Below are 20,292 nucleotides of genomic sequence, written 5' to 3'. Positions count from 1 at the left end.
GTGTTTTAGGCATAAGAGTTATGGACATTTTCTGGAACCAACAATTATTTAATATTTCCCTGAATCATGTGTTTATTTTTGTTATAAAACGGCTAAATTGTTGCCAATGCTTGTATTGCATCAGCCATGTGGGAGAGCTCGCGCCACTGTGTGTATCTCTTTACACAGTGTTTTGTTAAACAAACGTTATTTATTTAGTTATTGTAAAAGTCTGTTTAATATGTAGAAGAAAACAACAAACTTGTTTCTTACTATAAAGTACTGTTACGGTTATCGATCAGGAAAAATAAAAATACTATTTACTTTTAAGGGAGTAATGTAGTAGGTATGTGTGTACAATTTAATTTAATATTAAAGTAAATACGTTTCCAATGATATAAGTATCATGTCACTGTGATATATACGAATAAAGTTATGGTAAAAATGTACAAAATTCTGGTCAAGCTTCTTATTACTAAGACAATTGTTCAATATTTTAGGTTTAGATGACCCCCTTCAGATCCACTGGGGTCAGGCGGCCACACTTACCCGTGGCAGACCATCATATCTCCCCAGAGACATCTGTACTCTTGGCCTGGAAGTGAGAGAGAAGATGCCGTTCTGTTTGCACCTCACTGTGAGTTCAAATGTCATTTTAAATGCAGATGTTTAAGGTAGTTTCTCCACTGATCTATGGGTATAAGTGAAGAAACGACTACTAAACCTACTTGAATTGTTCTGGTAGAAAAACTTGCTAATATTGATCGTGGTTATGTTGGTATTGTATAAGCTCTAATTTATCTTTGCACTATTTTAATTGTGAATTCTTTTTTTTACGTTGGCTTGTTATTTTTCACCTCCTAGTTAAAAGACCACTCATTTCCTTGATAACAAGTTCAGTTACTGGTCAACAACCGAAAACCCCTGAGTTATCTATCATAACCTCAGGTTCTACGAGTTGGTGCGAAGCCCTCCAACGGCTTCGCTATGGGTTTACCCCGAGGCACCGCCTCGTCTCTGAGAAAGCTTAATGAACTCGCCACCCAGCAGGGGGCAGTCCCTTCCTATAAAGGCGGGAAGCACCCGCCGCACTTTCTCCAACTGAAAACTCAGCGAGAAGGGCGGCCGCTGGGCGACGAGGTTGGAGGGCTTCGCACCAACTCGTAGAACCTGAGGTTATGATAGATAACTCAGGGGTCAGAGACATTGACAAAATTAAATTGATCAAAGAGAAAATCTCTCCCCCTTTTTTGGGAACCCCTACTGTCTCTGAGCCCCTCTCCTCCTCTTGGTCATCCTTCACTGCTGTATCTTTGGGTGATATTTCAGCACTAGTGAACAAGATGAAACCCTCCTCTTGCTCAGATGACGTCCTTCCTTGTAGGCTTTTTATCAAAGTATTTGATGTAATTGGCCCCTGGGTTACCAATATGGTGAACCTCTCCCTTTCCACAGGGGTTTTTCCCAATGCATTTAAACATGCCATTGTGGAGCCTCTGCTCAAAAAACCAGGCTTAGACCCAACTGACCTCAGTAATTTCAGGCCTATTTCTAAGCTCCCTTTCTTGTCCAAGATCTTGGAGAAGGTGGTGTCCGAGCAGCTGTCTTTGTTCTTGGATCAGAGCGACATCCATGAGAAGTTTCAGTCTGGCTTCCGTAAACATCACTCTACGGAGACAGCTTTACTGAAAGTGTCCAGTGACATCATGATGTCGGCTGACTCTGGTAAATTCACTGTTCTGGTTCTCTTGGATCTGTCGTCAGCCTTTGACACAGTTGATCACCAGATCCTTCTGAGAAGACTAAGGGATGAAGTGGGACTGTCTGGGTCTGTGTTAGAATGGTTCTCATCTTACCTTTCTGGGCGCAGTTTTAGTGTATCTGCCAATCAAATGAGGTCTGAATCGGCAGATCTGTTGTGTGGAGTCCCTCAAGGTTCTGTTCTGGGTCCTTTATTGTTTTTGCTGTACTTGATTCCCCTTGGTAAAATCATTCAGAGATTTCCAGATGTTTCTTATCACATTTTTGCTGATAACATCCAGCTCTACTGCTCTTTTGACCCAACTGAGCCCCAAAGGCTGAACAGCTTAGTCAATTGTTTGCTAGAAATCAAACAATGGCTGAGTGAAAACACTTTACAGCTTAATGTGGACAAAACTGAAACTCTGGTGATTGCTCCTGATGATACGATTCCAGGGTTGAGTCAGTACTTGGGTGACTTAGGTCAGTCTGTCAAACTGAGCCTGAGAAACCTGGGTGTTGTATTTGATAAAGACATGTCTCTTGTTCAACACTGTAGAAAACTGACCAGAAACTGTTTCCTTCAACTGAGAAAAATCTCTAAACTTAGGAAAATGCTGTCACAACATGATCTGGAGCTTGTAATCCATGCGTTTGTTTCTTCTCGTCTGGACTATTGTAACAGTTTGTTTTCATGTCTTAACAAGAAGGAGCTGTCTCGCCTGCAGTTGATTCAGAACTCTGCAGCGAGAATTCTGACCCGCTCTAGTAGAAGAACTCACATTTCTCCGGTCCTTAAAACTCTTCACTGGCTTCCAGTTTCTTTCAGGATCAACTTTAAAATTCTGGTTCTTACTTTCAGAGCTATTCATGGTCAGGCTCCTCCTTACATCACTGATCTGATCCAGCCTTACACCCCAGCTCGGTCTCTGAGGTCTGTGGATCAGAATCTACTTATGGTTCCACGCACACGGCTCAGGACCAGAGGAGAGAAATCTTTTCAGGCTGTTGCTCCTAAGCTTTGGAACAATCTTCCTCTCTCTTTGCGCTTGATGGAGTCTACTGACTCCTTTAAGAAACATCTTAAGACGTTTCTATTTGTGCAGGCTTTTCCTTGAATTTCTGGAACTCCTGTGTTGTTCTCGGTGTTGTCTTGATCTTTGAAGTATGTACTGTTTTTTGAGTATTGTTTTGATTGTTAAAGCGCTTTGTGACCCTGGTCTCGAAAAGCGCTATATAAATATATATTACTTACTTACTTACTTACGTCATTGGTGCTCCGCCCTCCAACGGCTTCGCTATGGGTTTACCCAAAAGGCGAAGCCTGACGGGATAAATGTACCCCCAGCTGGACGCCGCTCCTGGAGCAGCATCACTAGGGCCCCGCCGGCCCAGGGTCCAAACCCACTTGAGCCGTGGGCCCTGAGGGGGGCACAACAGCGCTCAAAACAGTATGAGCTACTGATCCCGCCGTTACGTCGAGGAGATAGGCCTTAGAGAAGGTAGACGTGGACGCCCAAGAGGCAGCAGAGCAGATATCCTCTGCTGCCACACCCCGCAAAAGAGCCACTGAGGCTGCCACGCCACGGGTGGAATGTGCCCTCAGACCGCTAGGAGCGGATCCACCCGCTGCTCGGTAAGCTCGGATAATGGCCGATCTCACCCAATGAGAGAACCTCTGGGGGGAGATCGCCCCTCCCCGCCGGCATCTACCGTGGCAGACAAAAAGGGCATCAGAGCGCCTAAACTCGGCCACCCGCCGCAAGTAACAGGCCAACGCCCTCACTGGACACAACAGGTGGAGACGTTCCTGACCCGGGTCCGAGTGAGGCGGCGGGTGAAAGGCCCGCAGCGTGAAGGTCGTCGCCCGGAACAAGGAACTCAGAATCTTCGGGCGGAACGCTGGGTTAGGACGCAAAGACACCGAAGACTCCTCGACGCCAAAGGAAAGACACTCAGGGCTAATGGAGAGGGCACAAAGCTCACTTGCTCTCTTCGTGGTTGTTAGTGCCAGAAGGAGCGATACCTTGAAAGACAAGATATCCAGTGGGACTTGGTCAAGAGGCTCGAAGGTCGGGCCTGTGAGAGAGTCCAGTACCAACTGGAGATCCCACTGAGGGCTGGAAGGCCTTGCAGGAGGTCGAAGCCTGCAGGCACCCCGCAGGAAACGCGCCACCAAGGGGTGGGCGCGAACCGAAGCACCCTCAAAACCGACATGCCTCGTCGCTATGGCTGATGCGAACACTCTCAGTGTCGCCACAGTCCGCCCGTTATCCAGCAAATGTTGCAGGAAAGACAGGATAGCGGAGACCAAACAAGAGCTGGGGTCCAAGGACCTGTCTGAACACCAGCGGGAGAATATCCCCCACTTTGAGGCATAAAGCCTACGTGTTGATGGGGCCCGGGCGTTCTCCATCGGTGGAGAACGTCCAGGTCCAAGGTCCCGATCAGCTCGTCCCGTGCAGGAGACACACCTTGAGAGGCCGGCCCAGCACCGGGGGCGCTGTCAGAGTCCCCCCCCGCCTGACACAGGGCAGCGGGGCCCCAAGGGATGGCCCACGGGGCCCCGACCGCCATGCGCACCAGCTCCGGGAACCAGAGCGCCCCCGGGGAGTCTGGTGCCACTAGAATTAACCTCAGCCCCCCCCGCCTCGTCCTCCGAATCAAGGGGAGAAGGAGCTGCGGAGGAGGGAAGGCGAACAGCAGACCGACCGGCCACCTCGAATGGGCTAAAGCGTCCACGCCTAGTGGGGGGGCAATCCGAAGCCCTGAGGGAGAACCAAAGAGGGCATTTGAAGTTCTCCTTGCTGGCAAAGAGGTCTGCAACCGGGTGACCGAATCGAGACCAGATCTCGCTTGCCACTGCCTCGGACAGACCCCATTCGTCCTGGACGGCCCCCCTCGACAGTCTGTCCGCTACTGCATTCAGCTCGCCCGGGACGTGCTGGGCTCTGAGCGAAAGCAGGTGACAGTCCGCCCACAGCCAAATCTTCCTTGCCACACTCAGAAGGGCTGGGGATCTGACTCCACCTTGGCGATTTACGTACGCCACGGCGGTGGAGCTGTCTGAAAATACTAGGACGTTGGACCGTGACAGTTGGGGAGAGAGGTGAAGCAGGACATTGTGAATCGCCTTCAGCTCTAGCCAGTTTATGTGTCTGAGCACCGGACTGCTCCAGACCCCACTGGCGTAGGCCTGACCCGAGGTGCCTCCCCAACCTGTCAGGGAAGCGTCTGTAAACACTTGAGTGTAACGAAGGACGCAACCCAATGGAACTCTCCGCCTGAGGTTGGCGTGAGAGTTCCAAAACTGGATGTCCTGCAAAACCCGAGCGGGAAGGCGCACTTTCCGACCTCTTTCCCGCTTGAGGTCTAGCTTGAGACGACCAAACCATCTCTGAAGCTCCCTCATGTGCAGCAAGCCCAGCCGAACAACCGTGTGGGCTGCCGCCATGAGCCCCAGGAGGGACATAACAGTGCCTGCTGTTGTCACGTGACACCGAGCTTCCAGCAACTGTGTTGTCAGTCGGAGAATGGGCTGGATACGCACGTCCGGGAGGCGCGCGTATCCTTCCTCCGAGTTCAACAGTACCCCCAGGTAAACTAACTGTTGAACTGGAGTCAGAGCGCTCTTGCTGAGGTTCACTGTGAACCCCAGGGTGGCAATATGCCTCAACACCTTCTGTGTGTGAGCGTAACTTTCTGCCTCTGACCTGGCAAGGATCAACCAGTCGTCCAGATAGGTCAAGATCCTTACCCCACTCACTCTCAATGGCTCCACTGCCGCTTCCACACTCTTGGTGAAGGTCCTGGGTGCCAGAGAGTAGCCGAACGGGAGTCGAGTGTATTGAAACACCCGACCCTCGAGGGCGAAACGCAAGTACTTTCGATGTCTCTTGACTATCGGTATGTGAAAGTACGCGTCGGTCAGGTCGATAGATGTCATCCAATCCTCTGGACTTACACCTGAAAGCAGTTCTTGACCGTCAACATGCGAAACGGGCGGGTAGCTATGAACTTGTTCAAATAGCTGAGGTCCAGAATGGGCCTCCAACCCCCGGTCTTCTTCGCCACGAGGAAGTACCGGGAGTAAAACCCTGTCATCATCTCGGCTGCAGGGACCAGTTCTACGACCTCCTTCTGCAGCAGAGTAGACACCTCGTTTCTCAACAGGATAATTTCTCCTGCTCCGCCATACGCGTCCAGAGAATCCCTGAAAACGCGAGGGTTGACGGGCAAAAGTAGCGCATAGCCCCGCCTGATTACTCCCCCCAGCCAAGTGGGTCTTAGAAGTAAAACCTGGCGACTCCAAGCCGAATAATGTTCTGTCAGAACCGCAGCCCTGGCGAACCTTGGGTAGTCCTCCGGCCCGCCCCCCAAGGGCGGGCCATAGACGAAAGGGCATCACACAAGCCGCGTCTCTATCTCTTGAATCCACAGAGCATGTACTCGAGTTGGATTCACTAGAACCCCCACTCTCATACATAAAAGCCGGCTCTGTGGGAGAAGCGCGCAAGTGCGCGTGAGACACCTCAGATGCGCGTCGTGCGTGTTCCCTTCCCCCCCCGGAAGTCTTCCCAACTCCCTGAGCACTTCTTAGTGTCACCGGAGCTGACAAAACCCGCGATGTGGAGGAAAGCGCTGGAGAATTAACCCGGAGCTGAAGTGAGTTAGGTCGCGCGCACGTCGGCACCGCATCACTCACCCGGTCCCGTACATTCTCCAGCCCCGCTGGCGGTCCCGACCTGTTCGTCACTCGTGAGATCCGACCGCCACGCACCTCTCCAGTTGATCGACCAGACGGGACGGAAGTCCCTCGCCCTCGCCTGGTCTCAGAACGGCGAAAAACTCGCGCGTAAAAGCACCAGGTTGCGTCAGTTCCATGGCGCTTCTCCGCCGCCAAACGTGACGTCCTCCACGGTGCCAGTGTTTGTAGACAGCGCTGTGGGGGAAGGAACAACCTCCGGTTAACATAGACATGTCCGGACAAGTTCCACTCACCTCATCAGCTGTCACGCTCTGTCGGGCACGAGCGCTGGTCGACGCGGAAGTAAACACAGCTGATTCAGCCGGTCTCGCGGACCTCTGCTCGTCTGTAAACAAAACACATGTGGTTGGAGTCTGCCCCTCATTCGTGTGGACAGACTCCGTTATTGCAGTCTCGGTATGACCCGGACGAAGGGGTTTAAAACCTCCTTCGGACTGTGTTATGAGAGGAAAATCACGCCGTCTATGACCGGCGGAGCATGTTAGCTTAGCATTAGCGGCGAAAGTTTCTAATGACGCCTGTGAATACGTCACACTTACAGGCGGAAACACATGCACGCTACCAACATCTCTCTCAGAACGAACCACAGAAAACGTCATACGTTCTCTTGTTTTATTCCCGACACATTCCCTTGAATGAATAGGGAGGGGGAGGAGCCCTCGGCCGTCGACTCTGCTGCGGCTGCTGGCTCCCCGGCTCGCGCTGCGGATCTTGGCGACGCTCACTCGTCGCACGCCGCCGCTGTTGCCGATGTTGTTGGTGCTGCTGGGGTGGCTGGTCTCTGGTGACGCTTCCCCCCAGCACCAGATGATGATGCCGACGAACGGGATCTCCGTCTCCGCGTATCCCCGTCGCGCATCGTCATCACGCCAAACGTGACGTCATCCATGACGTTTCTCCGCCAAACGTGACGTCATCCATGGCGCCGGGATTTTCTTGACAACGCTCATCGGCGGTCAAACCCCGTCAGCGCATGTCAACACGGAAGTAAACACAGCTGATCAAGCCGGTCTCGTGGACATTTGCTTATCAGGCCGACGAACGGGATCTTCTCCGCGTATCCTCGTCGCGCCTCGTCATCACGCCCATGCAGGTGATGGCGGAGCTGCGCCGCCTCCTGCCGGGCCATTCCTCTCAATGGTGCGTCCGTTCCATGGCGTTTCTCCGCCAAACGTGACGTCATCCATGAGGTTTCTCCGCCAACGTGACGTCATCCATGACGTTTCTCCGCCAAACGTGACGTCATCCATGGCGCCGGGATTTTTTTGACAACGCTCATCGGCGGTCAAACCCCGTCAGCACATGTCAACACGGAAGTGAAGTAAACACAGCTGATCAAGCCGGTCTCGTGGACATTTGCTTATCTGGAAACAAAGCACATGGTTGAGTCTGCCCTGATCGCTCTCGCATACCCCATGGTCGACTCCATGCAGCGAGCCAGTCGTCCTCCTCGTCGACATCTGTACATGACCGATGGACGACTCAGCTCGACTCATCAGGGCCCAACACGTTGGAACGTGAGCTTGTCGAGTGCAGCGCACAGGACTGCCGTGTTGTTATTTTAAACAACACGGCAGTCCTGTGTTGATCATAATCATGATCTGAGGCGGCGTGGGTCGACAAGCCTCGAACGCTTCCCAACACTGTCAAAAGCCGTGGGAAGCGCTCGGAAGGCCACATAATCATCCCGTGTGATTTGGGCCTCTAGGCAAAACGAAGCAGACACGTGTGTCTCCTCTTCAGGGAGTCTTCGTGCACACATGGTTCACTTCAATATTCATTCGCCATCATTACATTCCACTGTCAGGAGCTTTCTCGCTGAGTTGAAAAAGGAGAAAGTGCGGCGGGTGCTGCCCGCCTTTATAGGAAGGTACTGCCCCCTGCTGGGTGGCGAGTTCATTAAGCTTTCTCAGAGACGAGGCGGTGCCTCGGGGTAAACCCATAGCGAAGCCGTTGGAGGGCGGAGCACCAATGACGTAGAACCAACTGAACCATTTGGTTTTGTCGTTCATTGTCAAGCCAAAGGAAAAGTACTTTTATCTTGTTTTTGTGTTTTAATCGTTTTATCTTGTTTATATTCAGTTGTCATTTCTCATCAGTAAAAAGCTAGATTGTAACCATTCAGAAATCTCTATACAATTATCATTAAATATAAATGATGACGAAGAACCAAGTTTCCCTACCATCACTACCACTAGGGGGCGAGCCATTCTTGAATAGTTAATTCAAAGCAACATTTGTGGTAGTGTACATGAAACTATGGACACCAAGAGGATTTCTAAATACATTTGAGCATCACAAAGTAACATTGCAAAGAAGCAGTGGTTCTATGAGGGCTTAACCAGGTTACCAACCTGTATCTAAAGAAAAGTATAGAGATAACTTAGTTTCTCTAAGCTAGTGTTACTGCCTAACTGCCTAACTGCCTAACTAGAATGATAATGGCTGCAGTCAAAATGGAAAAAATGTTTGGACATAGTTGCATAATCAGTGCAGTTAAGCATCATTATTACAGGAATCTTATCTTTGACGAGGTTGAATTTGATTCCCATTTGAGAGGGTGCAGATTGAGCTGTGGATGTGGAGGGTACTTTATCTAAAACGTGTTTTCGGCTAAGGTTGTGAAGCAAATTGCTAGTGTTGTCGATGCCGGCTAACACTTTTGCTCGATAGCATTGGTAAGATATAGTTGTTTTGATCACGTCTGGCATTCTGAACCAAACTTCCACACTACACACGTGGCTGCTCTTGTGGTATTAGTTAATCTGAGGCAACAACGTGTGCTTCGCTTTGAGATCTCTCGCCGCAGACGCTGTGTTGTTGGTGTGCAGCAGTGAAATAGGTCCCCCGTAGAAAAACTTGATCTTTGTTTGGTGATATTCACCGGTATAGCAGTATATGAAAAATGTAACAATACAATTTTTATTTTCCTCACCAAAACAATTTATTTTTCATGAACATCCACAAAAGTTTGACAAATTAGAACAAGACAGTAAAATACTGAATTTGCAGTGGTATATGAGTATAGTACAAAATACTGAACCAGTCCTTGTCCACTAGTTCAGTAGCAGTGGGTATTTGTGACATTAGATGCAATTATTACAGGGATCCTCTGGAAGCAGCTAGAATTTGCTGTTGGCTCGTAAACTGTTTTCCTTGCAAAGAGGCAAAAGGACACAAGTGTATGATATAAGTGCATAAGATTCTGTCACAATTCTACATATTTCATCGTGGTTAAGGCTGGATTCCCAGGAACAAAATGTAAGGCTATTGATGAGCTACTTCTTAGTGATGTTGCAGGCTACCAGGCCCCTGAATGTGAAGCCCACGTAGAACGTGATGTTTTCATTGCTGTGAGGCACTGAAGGTGCATGGAGGGGCAGAAGGCTGAACTTCCTCTTTTTGGGACCAGCCAGGTAGACGATTATCTTCAGTCAAACCGGACACTTGTTTCAGTATCACTGCAGTCTCAGGCCGCATCTACACTCTCTCAACATCGGTAGGAACCACCACCACCACTTTATCTGTGCTCCTGCCCACTGGTCCTCATCCTGTCCACTCCAGTCCACAGAGACCTGAAACCTCACAACATCCTGGTGTCCATGTCTAACGCACATGGACGTGTTCGGGCCATGATCTCGGAAGGTCTGGGGTTCCTGGGACGGAGGGCTGGATCGCTCCCGAGGTTCTCAGCGAGGACTGCAAGGATAACACGGTTAGTGGTGCTTTTTCATCCGTTCCAAGATTCAGAACCCAGAGTTCACGCTTTTACCTGCAGAAGAAAGTGCTTATCGGAGATTATTTGAGGAGACGTCTACAGATGAGCTTCACAGGCATTGATGTTTATATCATTGATTTGTTAGCGGCGTTTACAATGCAAGTTGTTCCCCTCACAAGATCTCCTCACACCTGTAATGTCTGAGTCATCTAGTGATGTTTAGATCTATGTGTTTTATTTTTGTTAGAATTGATCTTATAAATGTAGTTGTTTTTTTTCAAATATGTTTATTGAGACATATTCAACAATGTATACATTTTCAGACATATAATATACTTTTTAGTTTTTTTAACAGACAAGGGAAATTCAGAAAAAAATGATTTTAGTTTCTTTTCCCCCCAATCAGAAAATAAAATAGAAATAGAAATAAAAAAATAAATAAAGTAAAGTAATACATTAACTAAAAATAAATAAAAAACACACAAATAACAAACCAAAGGTTTTTTTTTCTTTTGAAATGCAGTGTATACATCAAAAAAAAGTTTGAGCATTTGAATTCAATATGAATTTGATATGAATACCCGTGTGCTCCCCTCCCTCCCCACCCCTCCCCGGCTCATCTCACAGTACTGATGGAATGACACGTAAAAATATAGTTTCTTCTCAGTCAGGCAGTGCCTGAAGTTCAGTAAAATATTCAATGAAAGGTTTCCATTTGACATAGAATGACTCTGTAGTGCCTTTTAATGTGTATTTAATTTTTTCCAATTTAAGATAGTACATTGTTTCTCTGAGCCATTTTGGTATTGGCGGAGCATCAGATGATTTCCAGCTCTGGAGGATGCAGCGTCTGGCAAGCAGTGAAGTAAATGCAACCATTTCTCTCTGTGTGGTGCTCAGTCCACTGGTGATGTTAGGTGTACCAAAGAGAGCAATATATGGACAAAGTTTCAACTGCACGCCAAACACTGTGCTCATGATTGAAAAATATCTGGACCAAAAAATCTGAATTTTTGAGCATTAAGAAAAATATGTGTGAGAGGTTGCATGGAGAGCTCTGACATCTGTCACATACATCAGTAATGGTGTCGTAGATCCTCGACAGTTTGGACTTTGAGTAATGAACTCTGAACAGAACTTTGAATTGGATCAGTCCAAGTCGAGCACACGAGATAGAGGACCCAACCATACGCAAGTCCCTCCCCCAGTAATCCTCAGTGATGCGCATCCCCAGCTCCTCCTCCCATCGCTCCCTTGTTCCTGTATCTTCTGTGCTGATTGACAGGATAGAGGCATATCATTTAGAGATTGACCCCCTCTGCTGGTGATTAATTGTAAGAAACTCTTCCCAGGGTTGATTGGGAGGCAGTGAGGGAAAGTTTGAAAAAGTTTTGGAAACAAAACTTCGGATCTGCAAATATCTGAAGAAGTGTGAAGCCGGTAGCTCATATAATGTAGAAAGCTCATTAAAATCGGCAAAAATGTCATTTATGTACAAATCTTTTATATGTTTAATACCTCTATCCTGCCAAGCAGCGAATGAAGAGTCCAACACAGAAGGAGGAAACGCATGGTTAAGGCTCACGGGTGTAAGAGGAGAAACATCTCTAAACTTAAAGTGACGCCTGAATTGAAGCCACATTTTAACTGGTTGTGAACAACTGGATTATTTGTAAATTCTGAAAGTTTTAAGGGAAGTGAAGAATACAACAGAGCTGTCATAGAGGTTCTCCGACAAGACGCCAGCTTCATATCACACCAAGAAAATTTTGACGATGCTACATAGAAGCCAATTTTTTGAATGTGAGAGGCCCAGTAGTAAGCTTGAAAATTTGGTAGAGATAGACCGCCATCAAATTTGCAATTTTGAAGAATAGCCTTTTTGATCCTCTGCGTTTTTCCAGACCATAAAAAATAAGTTATTATCTTATCAATAGGGTTAAAGAAGTACTTGTGCAGAAAGCATGGCAGAGTTTGAAAGAAATACAAGAATTTAGGAAGAATATTCATTTTGACCACATTGATTCTACCAATTAATGAAAGGGGAAGACTGGACCACCTACGGATGTCAGATTTCATCTCTGAGATTAAAGGGGTAAAATTTGCTGAAACTAGTTTAGATATAGTTGAAGTAACATTGAACCCCAAGTACTTGAAGCCAGTCAGATAAAATTTAAACGGGAAATTGGGCGATTGCATTTGTTGTGCTGAGCCATTAATAGGGAAACAAACACTTTTATCGAGATTTAATTTGTAACCGGAAAATTTACCAAATTTGTCCAGAATGTTCAAAATCACAGGCACACCAACAGCAGGGTTTTCAACATAGAGAAGCAAGTCATCAGCATAAAGAGAGAGTTTGTGTTCTTTTCCATTGCGTATGATACCTTGAAACCCTCTTTCAGACCTCAGTGCAATAGATAGCGGCTCGATGGATAGAGCGAAAAGTGACGGAGAGAGTGGGCAACCTTGGCGAGTTCCACATTCTAGACCAAAATTATTAGACTTGATATAATTTGTGATTATACTGGCAAGAGGCGAAGAATACAAAAGACGTATCCAGGAAATGAATACGTCCCCAAATTTGAATTTTTCTAAAACGGAAAAAAGGTATGTCCACTCTACTCTATCCAAGGCCTTCTCGGCATCCAACGATATTGCAATCTCTGGTTGAGCCTCAGTCTGATCAGAGTAAATGATATTAAATAAAGTGCGGGTATTGAAGAATACCTTTTATGAAACCATTTTGCTCTTCGGATATTATGGTAGGCATGACTTTCTCTAATCTAGTAGCGAGGATCTTTGCTAATACTTTGACATCAGAATTTAGTAGAGAGAGCGGTCTGTAAGAGCCGCACAAGCTCGGGTCTCTGTCTTTCTTGGGTAGTATTACAATTTGTGCCTGGGTAAACGTTGGAGGCAACGTGCCAAGCTCAAGTGATTCATTGAACACAGATAGTAATAGTGGGGCTAATTTCAATTGAAATGTTTTAAAAAACTCAATAGGGAAACCATCAGGTCCAGGGGCTTTGTTTGATTGCATATTTCTAATTGATTGTATGATTTCTTCTAGGGTCAAGGCTGCATCTAGTTTTTCCCGTTGAGTTTCTTCAATTTATGGGAAGCACAATTTTCCAGGAAGTCTCTCATTACATGATCATCCTCCGGAAAATTTGAACTATATAAATCCGAATAGAAGGTTTTAAAAATATTATTAATGTCGATGGGGTCGTCTGTCAATGAGTTATTGTTTGTTTCTTATTTCCATGATATGACGAGAGGTTGCTCGCCTGCGGAGTTGATGAGCCAATAATCTGGATGGTTTTTCCCCATGTTCGTAATAAGTGCCGCGACTACGGAGAAGTAAGCGTTCTGCATCTTTGGTAGATATCAGATCGAACTCTGCCTGCAAGTCGAGCCTCCGTTTGAACAACTCTGGAGTTGGATTTTCAGAATATTTTTCATCCAGATTACTTATGTCAACAACAATTTGTGAGAGTCTAGCATTCCATTTTTTTTTGTATGGGACGAATAAGAAATGATTTGGCCTCTGAGGTAACATTTTAATGCCTCCCATAGTAAACTATGAGAGGAGCAGTCTTTACGATTTATGTCCAAAAAGTCATCTATTGATTTATAAATAAATTTACAGAAGTCCAGATCTGCCAGTAGAAGTGAATCAAACCTCCAGGGTGGTCGATTGTGCCTGTGAGTGGACGAATTTATATCAAAGATCACTGGAGCGTGATCAGAGATAACAATACTTAAGTAATCCAAATTGGATACGAGAGGGTTCAAAGTCTCATCTATTAAAAAGTAATCTATTCTTGAATATGAATGGTGGACTGGGGAAAAGAAAGAGAACTTCTTGGAGGAAGGATTCCTGTGTCTCCAAGGATCAACCAGACCATCTGAATAGCAAAATCCATAAACATTTTTGACATTGATGACTGTGTCTGTTTTTTAGAGCTAGAACGATCTAGTGTATTTTCCTGGACACAATGAAAATCCCCACCTAAGATTACAGAGTGAGAGTCTAGGAAAGGAAGACCACTAAGTAATTTCCCTGCAAATGTGGCATCGTCAAAATTAGGAGCATAGATGTTTACCAAGAGAACTTTGGTTTGTATGAGGGTACCAGCAACGATAACATACCTGCCATTTATGTCCGCTATTACCTTTGTGGCTGTAAACTGTGTTCTCTTGTTGACAAGAATGGCGACCCCTCTAGCTTTTGAGTTAAAATTTGAGTGGAATATTTGACTCACCCAGGGGTTCCGCAGTCTATTGTGATCTTTAATTCTCAGATGCGTCTCCTGCAAGAACACTATGTCACAATTATTTTTTTTCAATTGAGTGAAAACCTTGGATCGTTTGATGGGCTCCCCCATTCCTTTAATATTCCAGCTAAGAAACCTCAGCGGCCTCCCTGAGAAGTGATTTGTGTTACTCATAAGCAAATGCTGTGTACATTAATAAGTGAGACGGTGATGATGAGCCGAGGAGAGTCCCTTCCCCTTTTCCCCCGAAAACCAACAAAAACAAGTGAATAAGAAAAACAATAAAAGTTAAAAGAAAAAACCCACAAACCCAAACGACACGCAAAGTCCCCTCCAAAAACAAAACTGGAGTGACGGCCGTGTAAAACCCACTAAGTAAGAAAATTCGTTCATAATAAACGACACAGAGTTAGTTTACCAACCCACAAAAAAAAGTTAACGCAACTACCTCAAATGAGTGGCCCCCGAAATCTGGCCACATCATAATAGAGCGCAGATGAAGAAAAAATTCAGTACAATCATCCGAAAGATACTTGTAAATTGTATTAAGATTCAGAACCATATTTGCAAGTGCAAAGAACAATATAACAAGAAATGTAAAAATGAAATGTTTCAAAATAGAAATCTTATAAAAACTTAATATATAACATTAAACCATTTACAGCTTTTCAAGCTGTCAAGGAACAGAAACCTGAGTTATGCAGCAGCACAGACACCATCACTTCTCACTCAATGTTTTGATGTATTTTGCTGCTTCATCGGCTGATGTGAACTCCCTCTCAGTCCCGTTATGTGTGACCCGTAGGCGGGCAGGGTACAACAGACCATACCGAACTCCATCCAGAGCCCATAGTTGTTGACGTTGAATGCAGCCCTGGCTCAGGCTACCTTCGCGGTGTAGTCAGGAAAGATCAACAAGTTATTGTCTCCAAACCTGATGCGTCCTCTCTCCCTGGCCCGGCGCAAGATGTCAGCACAGTCTCTGTGGTAGTGGAAGCTGGCGACGATGGGACGTGGACGATCCCCGGGATTCAGTTTCGGTCGTAGTGTGGGACCGGTCGAGCTCCGGCATCGCCTCCAAACCGAACGCCTCCTTCAGCATGCTGGACACCACGGATGTAGAACAGCTGTCGGGTCCCTCCGGAACGCCCAGGATGCGCACGTTGTTACGGTTTGGTTAGCCAACAGGTTTAAAGTGCTGGTTTAGGTCGATAGCTTCAGCGCTAATGTAATTAAATTTAAAGTTTTACTGAAAGATTTCGGGAGCCTTCTCCAACACGTCCTACTCCATTGCTCATGTCGTGAACTAAAGAGTGTTTTGAACGAGTTAATTTGGTTCTATTTCAGGACATGAGTGACCGAATAGAAAAGGAGCCGCTGGACGGACCGATCGTCAGACGGCTGGAGTACGGCGGCAGAGCGGTGGTGAAGGGCGACTGGAGAGAACACATAACGGTGCCACTGCAAACAGGTAAACGTCTGACACGGATCCTTCAACTATCTTTACTTCATTCAATCTTCAGGATCAGATACGAAATACATTTTTCGTCTTAACTTTAAGTCAAAGAAAATGTAAGCGGGCATCTCCACTGGTGCTGGAAAACATCCCATTCTATTACGGTTGCAGATGAATACCACACAGTGATTAATAAAGGGTTCCTGGGAATAATCTTAAAGGACATTTAAAACAGGATCTGAAAAAATACATTAATTTGCCCTAAAATGTCGGAGATATTTAACCCGAAATTTAAACTTCAAAACATGCAAGTAAGTAATTTTTATTTATATAGCGCTTTTCCAGACCAGGGTCACAAAGCGCTTAAACAATCCAAACAATATTCAATAAAGTATATACTTTAAAGATCAAGATAAAACTGATAACACAACAGGAGTTCCAGTAAATCAAGGAAAAGCCTGAACAAATAAAAACGTCTTAAAATGTTTCTTAAAGGAGTCAGTAGATCATCAAACACAGAGGAAGATCGTTCCAAAGCTTAGGAGCAACAGTCTGGAAGGATTTCTCTCCTCTGGTCCTGAACCGTGTGAGAGGAACCATCAGTAGATTCTGATCCACAGGCCTTAGAGCCCGAGCTTATTATAATGTAGTGGATATTTTTAATTTTTATTTTCAAATTTGCTTCACGGTTGACTAATAAAGATTGATTAAATGATAAAACAAGTACAACAATTGTATTTATTGATATGTTTAATGTTACAGAGACTCACGGAGTGAACTCATCATCTCATAATGTGCACTATGGATTTTTTGTTACAAATTAAAATAATAAAAATACAGTAAATGAAGTCAAATAACTGTTTTGTTTTTTCATCTTAAGATTTGAGGAAGTTCCGTTCCTACAAGGGCGGCTCGGTGCGAGACCTTCTTCGGGCAATGAGGAACAAGGTTTGTGTTGTTCTTTGACACAAGTAAGACTTTCTTCACTTCTTCTATTCAATCTTTCTCTTTTTTCTTCAGAAACATCATTACCGGGAGCTGCCACTAGAGGTTCAGGACACTCTGGGTTCCATCCCTGATGACTTTGTCTCGTATTTCACCTCACGGTTCCCTCACCTGCTGATGCACACATACCTGGCCATGCGGACCTGCACACAGGAAAGGCCTTTCTTGCCTTACTACTCCACTGCTGAGCAGTTTTTAAAACCCGATGCCCTCCACACGCACCCGAGGCCGCGGGTTCACACGTGTGCTCCAGCACCTCCGTCCCAGTCGCAGGAGTCGACACCAGAATCGGCGTTGATCGCTGAGAAACTCTCTGGTCCCTGTGAAGAACCGGAGCAGACACACCTGCACTGCCAAAAAGAGTCCCCCCAGACGAGTGAACCACAGTGAACTACAAATGTTTTCACCCAGCACAAAATAAATGTCGCTACTGCCTTATTTATGGAGGAGAAATGGAGCCGGGGTAGATGTTCTGTGTGCTGGTGAGGACCAGGCCTGCAGTGCCTGGGATTCACCGGCAGAATCAGCTGTCGACCCTCCAGTCAAGTGCCTCCTCTTGTTCCCAAGGCTTTCACGAAGATCCATCCGCACGTTCTTCTGACGCCCAGGAGCCAACAGGGGGCGCTGCCTCTTGTTCTGCAGTTATATTTTATATTGACACGGCAATGGAGTCTGTCTCCAAAAAAAAACGAAAACACTTGGCTCCTTCTGTTGGCCCTCAGCGGGCCCGACAGTCGTCTGTGATGTTATTGTGCATGCTGTATTGTCAAGCGCGTCTTTCCAACGCCCAAATATGGTATGCAGATTTTTATCCAATCAGTTGTGACGACTGGTGTCAATCATCTAATGTCATCAATGTGCCTTTTCTACATTTTCTGATTCACCTTCTGGGTTCAGATCTTTTAAATGAACTATGCTTAAAGCTGCTAATTTGCTTCTCTTGTCAGTCATTTAAAAATAGTTTACAATATTTTTTATCGTGCAGGAAATTGAGTCAAGTGACGGCGCCGGAGTTCCTGCTCGTTCAAGTGAAGTTGACGACTTGTCTTTTATTTTTTTTCCATCGTTGTTATTGTTTTTTTTATTAATTTCCGAAGTTTTCTACTTTTTTTCTGTGATTCATTGTCTTTGCTCGTTCACAATAAGGCCTGTTCAACAGTGACGCAGATTTAAAAAAAAAAACAACTTATATTTTATCAATAAACTCACTTTTTGAAGTCATGAGTGCAGAACTTCTTGTTCGCTGCCTTGTAGTAGAAAATAATCAGCTTCATTATGTTACTAAATACTAAAAAAAATACTAAAAATAGCATTTTTAAGATAAAAAACGTGATTTATTTAAAATAAAGATTTTGTTATGCAATTTATAAATCCGTTAATGTTTGCTTTAATCATAATAAATAATATATGTAAAGTGCGGACCCTGAGGTAATTGAATTGCCCACACCTGCTCACTTGAATTGTTCGCGGACTTTTATTTTGAAAGGGCCGATCTCCGGGTCTCGACGGAAGTACAGCCGTTAATGTATCTCACCTGCTGAACTCTAATAACTGTACGTGAATATTTCATTTTAAAGTATAATACAGTCATTTTCGGTCGATGCATCAACGGTGTTTTAGGCATAAAAGTTATGGACATTTTCTGGAACCAACAATTATTTAATATTTCCCTGAATCATGTGTTTTTTTTGTTATAAAACGGCTAAATTGTTGCCAATGCTTGTATTGCATCAGCCATGTGGGAGAGCTCGCGCCACTGTGTGTATCTCTTTACACAGTGTTTTGTTAAACAAACGTTATTTATTTAGTTATTGTAAAAGTCTGTTTAATATGTACGAAAGAAAACAACAAACGTGTTTCTTACTATAAAGTACTGTTACGGTTATCGATCAGGAAAAATAAATATACTATTTACTTTTAAGGGAGTAATGTAGTAGGTATGTGTGTACAATTTAATATTAAAGTAAATACGTTTCCAATGATATAAGTATCATGTCACTGCTATGTATACGAAGAAAGTTACGGTAAAAATGTACATAATTCTGGTCAAGCTTCTTATTACTAAAACAAAAGTTCAATATTTTAGGTTTAGATGACCCCCTTCAGATCCACTGGGGTCAGGCGGCCACACTTACCCGTGGCAGACCATCATATCTCCCCAGAGACATCTGTACTCTTGGCCTGGAAGTGAGAGAGAAGATGCCGTTCTGTTTGCACCTCACTGTGAGTTCAAATGTCATTTTAAATGCAGATGTTTAAGGTAGTTTCTCCACTGATCTATGGGTATAAGTGAAGAAACTACTACTAAACCTACTTGAATTGTTCTGGTAGAAAAACTTGCTAATATCGATCGTGGTTATGTTGGTATTGTATAAGCTCTAATTTATCTTTGCACTATTTTAATTGTGAATTCTTTTTTTTACGTTGGCTTGTTATTTTTCACCTCCTAGTTAAAAGACCAGTCATTTCCTTGATAAGAAGTTCAGTTACTGGTCAACAACCGAAAACCTACTGAACCATTTGGTTTTGTCGTTCATCGTCGAGCCAAAGGAAAAGTACTTTTATCTCGTTTTTGTGTTTTAATCGTTTTATCTTCGTGTTTATATTCAGTTGTCATGTTTCATCATTAAAAAGCTAGATTTTAACCATTCAGAACATTCTATACAATTATCATTAAATATAAAAGATAACGAAGAACCAAGTTTCCATACAAAACACGAGGGGGCGAGCCAACTTAAAAATATCGTGGCTATTGTTATCTTAAATCTGTACCAACAACTTTTCCAATGCAATGCTGAGTTGATGTTTCGTGGGCTGATGAGGACAAGGTGTGCAGTGCATGGAATTCACCTGGAGAATCCAGTGAAGTGTCTTCTTCTGCACCAAAGCCTTGGACGAAGAACAATCCTCACGTCCTTCTTTCCACCGTGAGCTCCCAGAACCAACCGGAGCGCAGCTTCTTGTTCTTGCCCCTAAAATCTGCTAAAGCTGCTAAATTGTGAACGAATCCATGGAGTGTAAGAGTGCTGCCTGAAAATGGAAGACAAAAAAATGATAGCTTTGCCAGTAAAGATTCATCAAAGTAATACTTTTTGGCAAAATGATGGAGAACCTTGCATGATGAGAGATGATGAGCTAGGGCTGAGCGGTATGACATAATGTTCATGTCATGTTTTTTTTAATATTCTATCGGTTTCACCGTATTTAATGTTTGTTTTTTTTTCTCATGCAAGAGTGTTCTTACCCACATTTTCTTTTAAAAAGAAAATAATTACAGCAGTCGATTGGCTTAAATAGCCCATACTACTGTCATAAGGGTTGTATCATGTTTTGTTTTCATGTCCAG

The 20,292-nt window shown here is 44.9% G+C and overlaps 1 protein-coding gene across 2 annotated transcripts; it reads left to right on the top strand.

Annotated features, from left to right (window-relative positions):
* Nucleotides 1–534: 534 nt before the first annotated feature.
* Nucleotides 535–18,111, top strand: LOC148065023 (serine/threonine-protein kinase/endoribonuclease IRE1-like). 2 transcript variants are annotated; one of them, XM_087810169.1, is made up of 5 exons: nucleotides 535–616; nucleotides 10,052–10,202; nucleotides 15,833–15,956; nucleotides 16,822–16,889; nucleotides 16,962–18,111. In XM_087810169.1, the coding sequence occupies exons 3-5, from the start codon at nucleotides 15,836–15,838 to the stop codon at nucleotides 17,334–17,336; spliced, it is 564 nt and encodes a 187-aa protein (XP_087666295.1). In that variant the 5' UTR covers nucleotides 535–616; nucleotides 10,052–10,202; nucleotides 15,833–15,835; the 3' UTR covers nucleotides 17,337–18,111. The 2 variants fall into 2 exon arrangements, with proteins under 2 accessions (XP_087666295.1, XP_087666294.1); XM_087810168.1 differs by having other exon boundaries at nucleotides 15,453–15,956.
* Nucleotides 18,112–20,292: the final 2,181 nt, after the last annotated feature.

The sequence above is a fragment of the Callionymus lyra genome, chromosome 15 (genome assembly GCF_982586985.1).
Source record: "Callionymus lyra chromosome 15, fCalLyr1.hap1.1, whole genome shotgun sequence".
In the NCBI taxonomy this organism is placed as follows: domain Eukaryota; kingdom Metazoa; phylum Chordata; class Actinopteri; order Syngnathiformes; family Callionymidae; genus Callionymus; species Callionymus lyra.
This window is presented reverse-complemented; position numbering and strand designations above follow the sequence as displayed.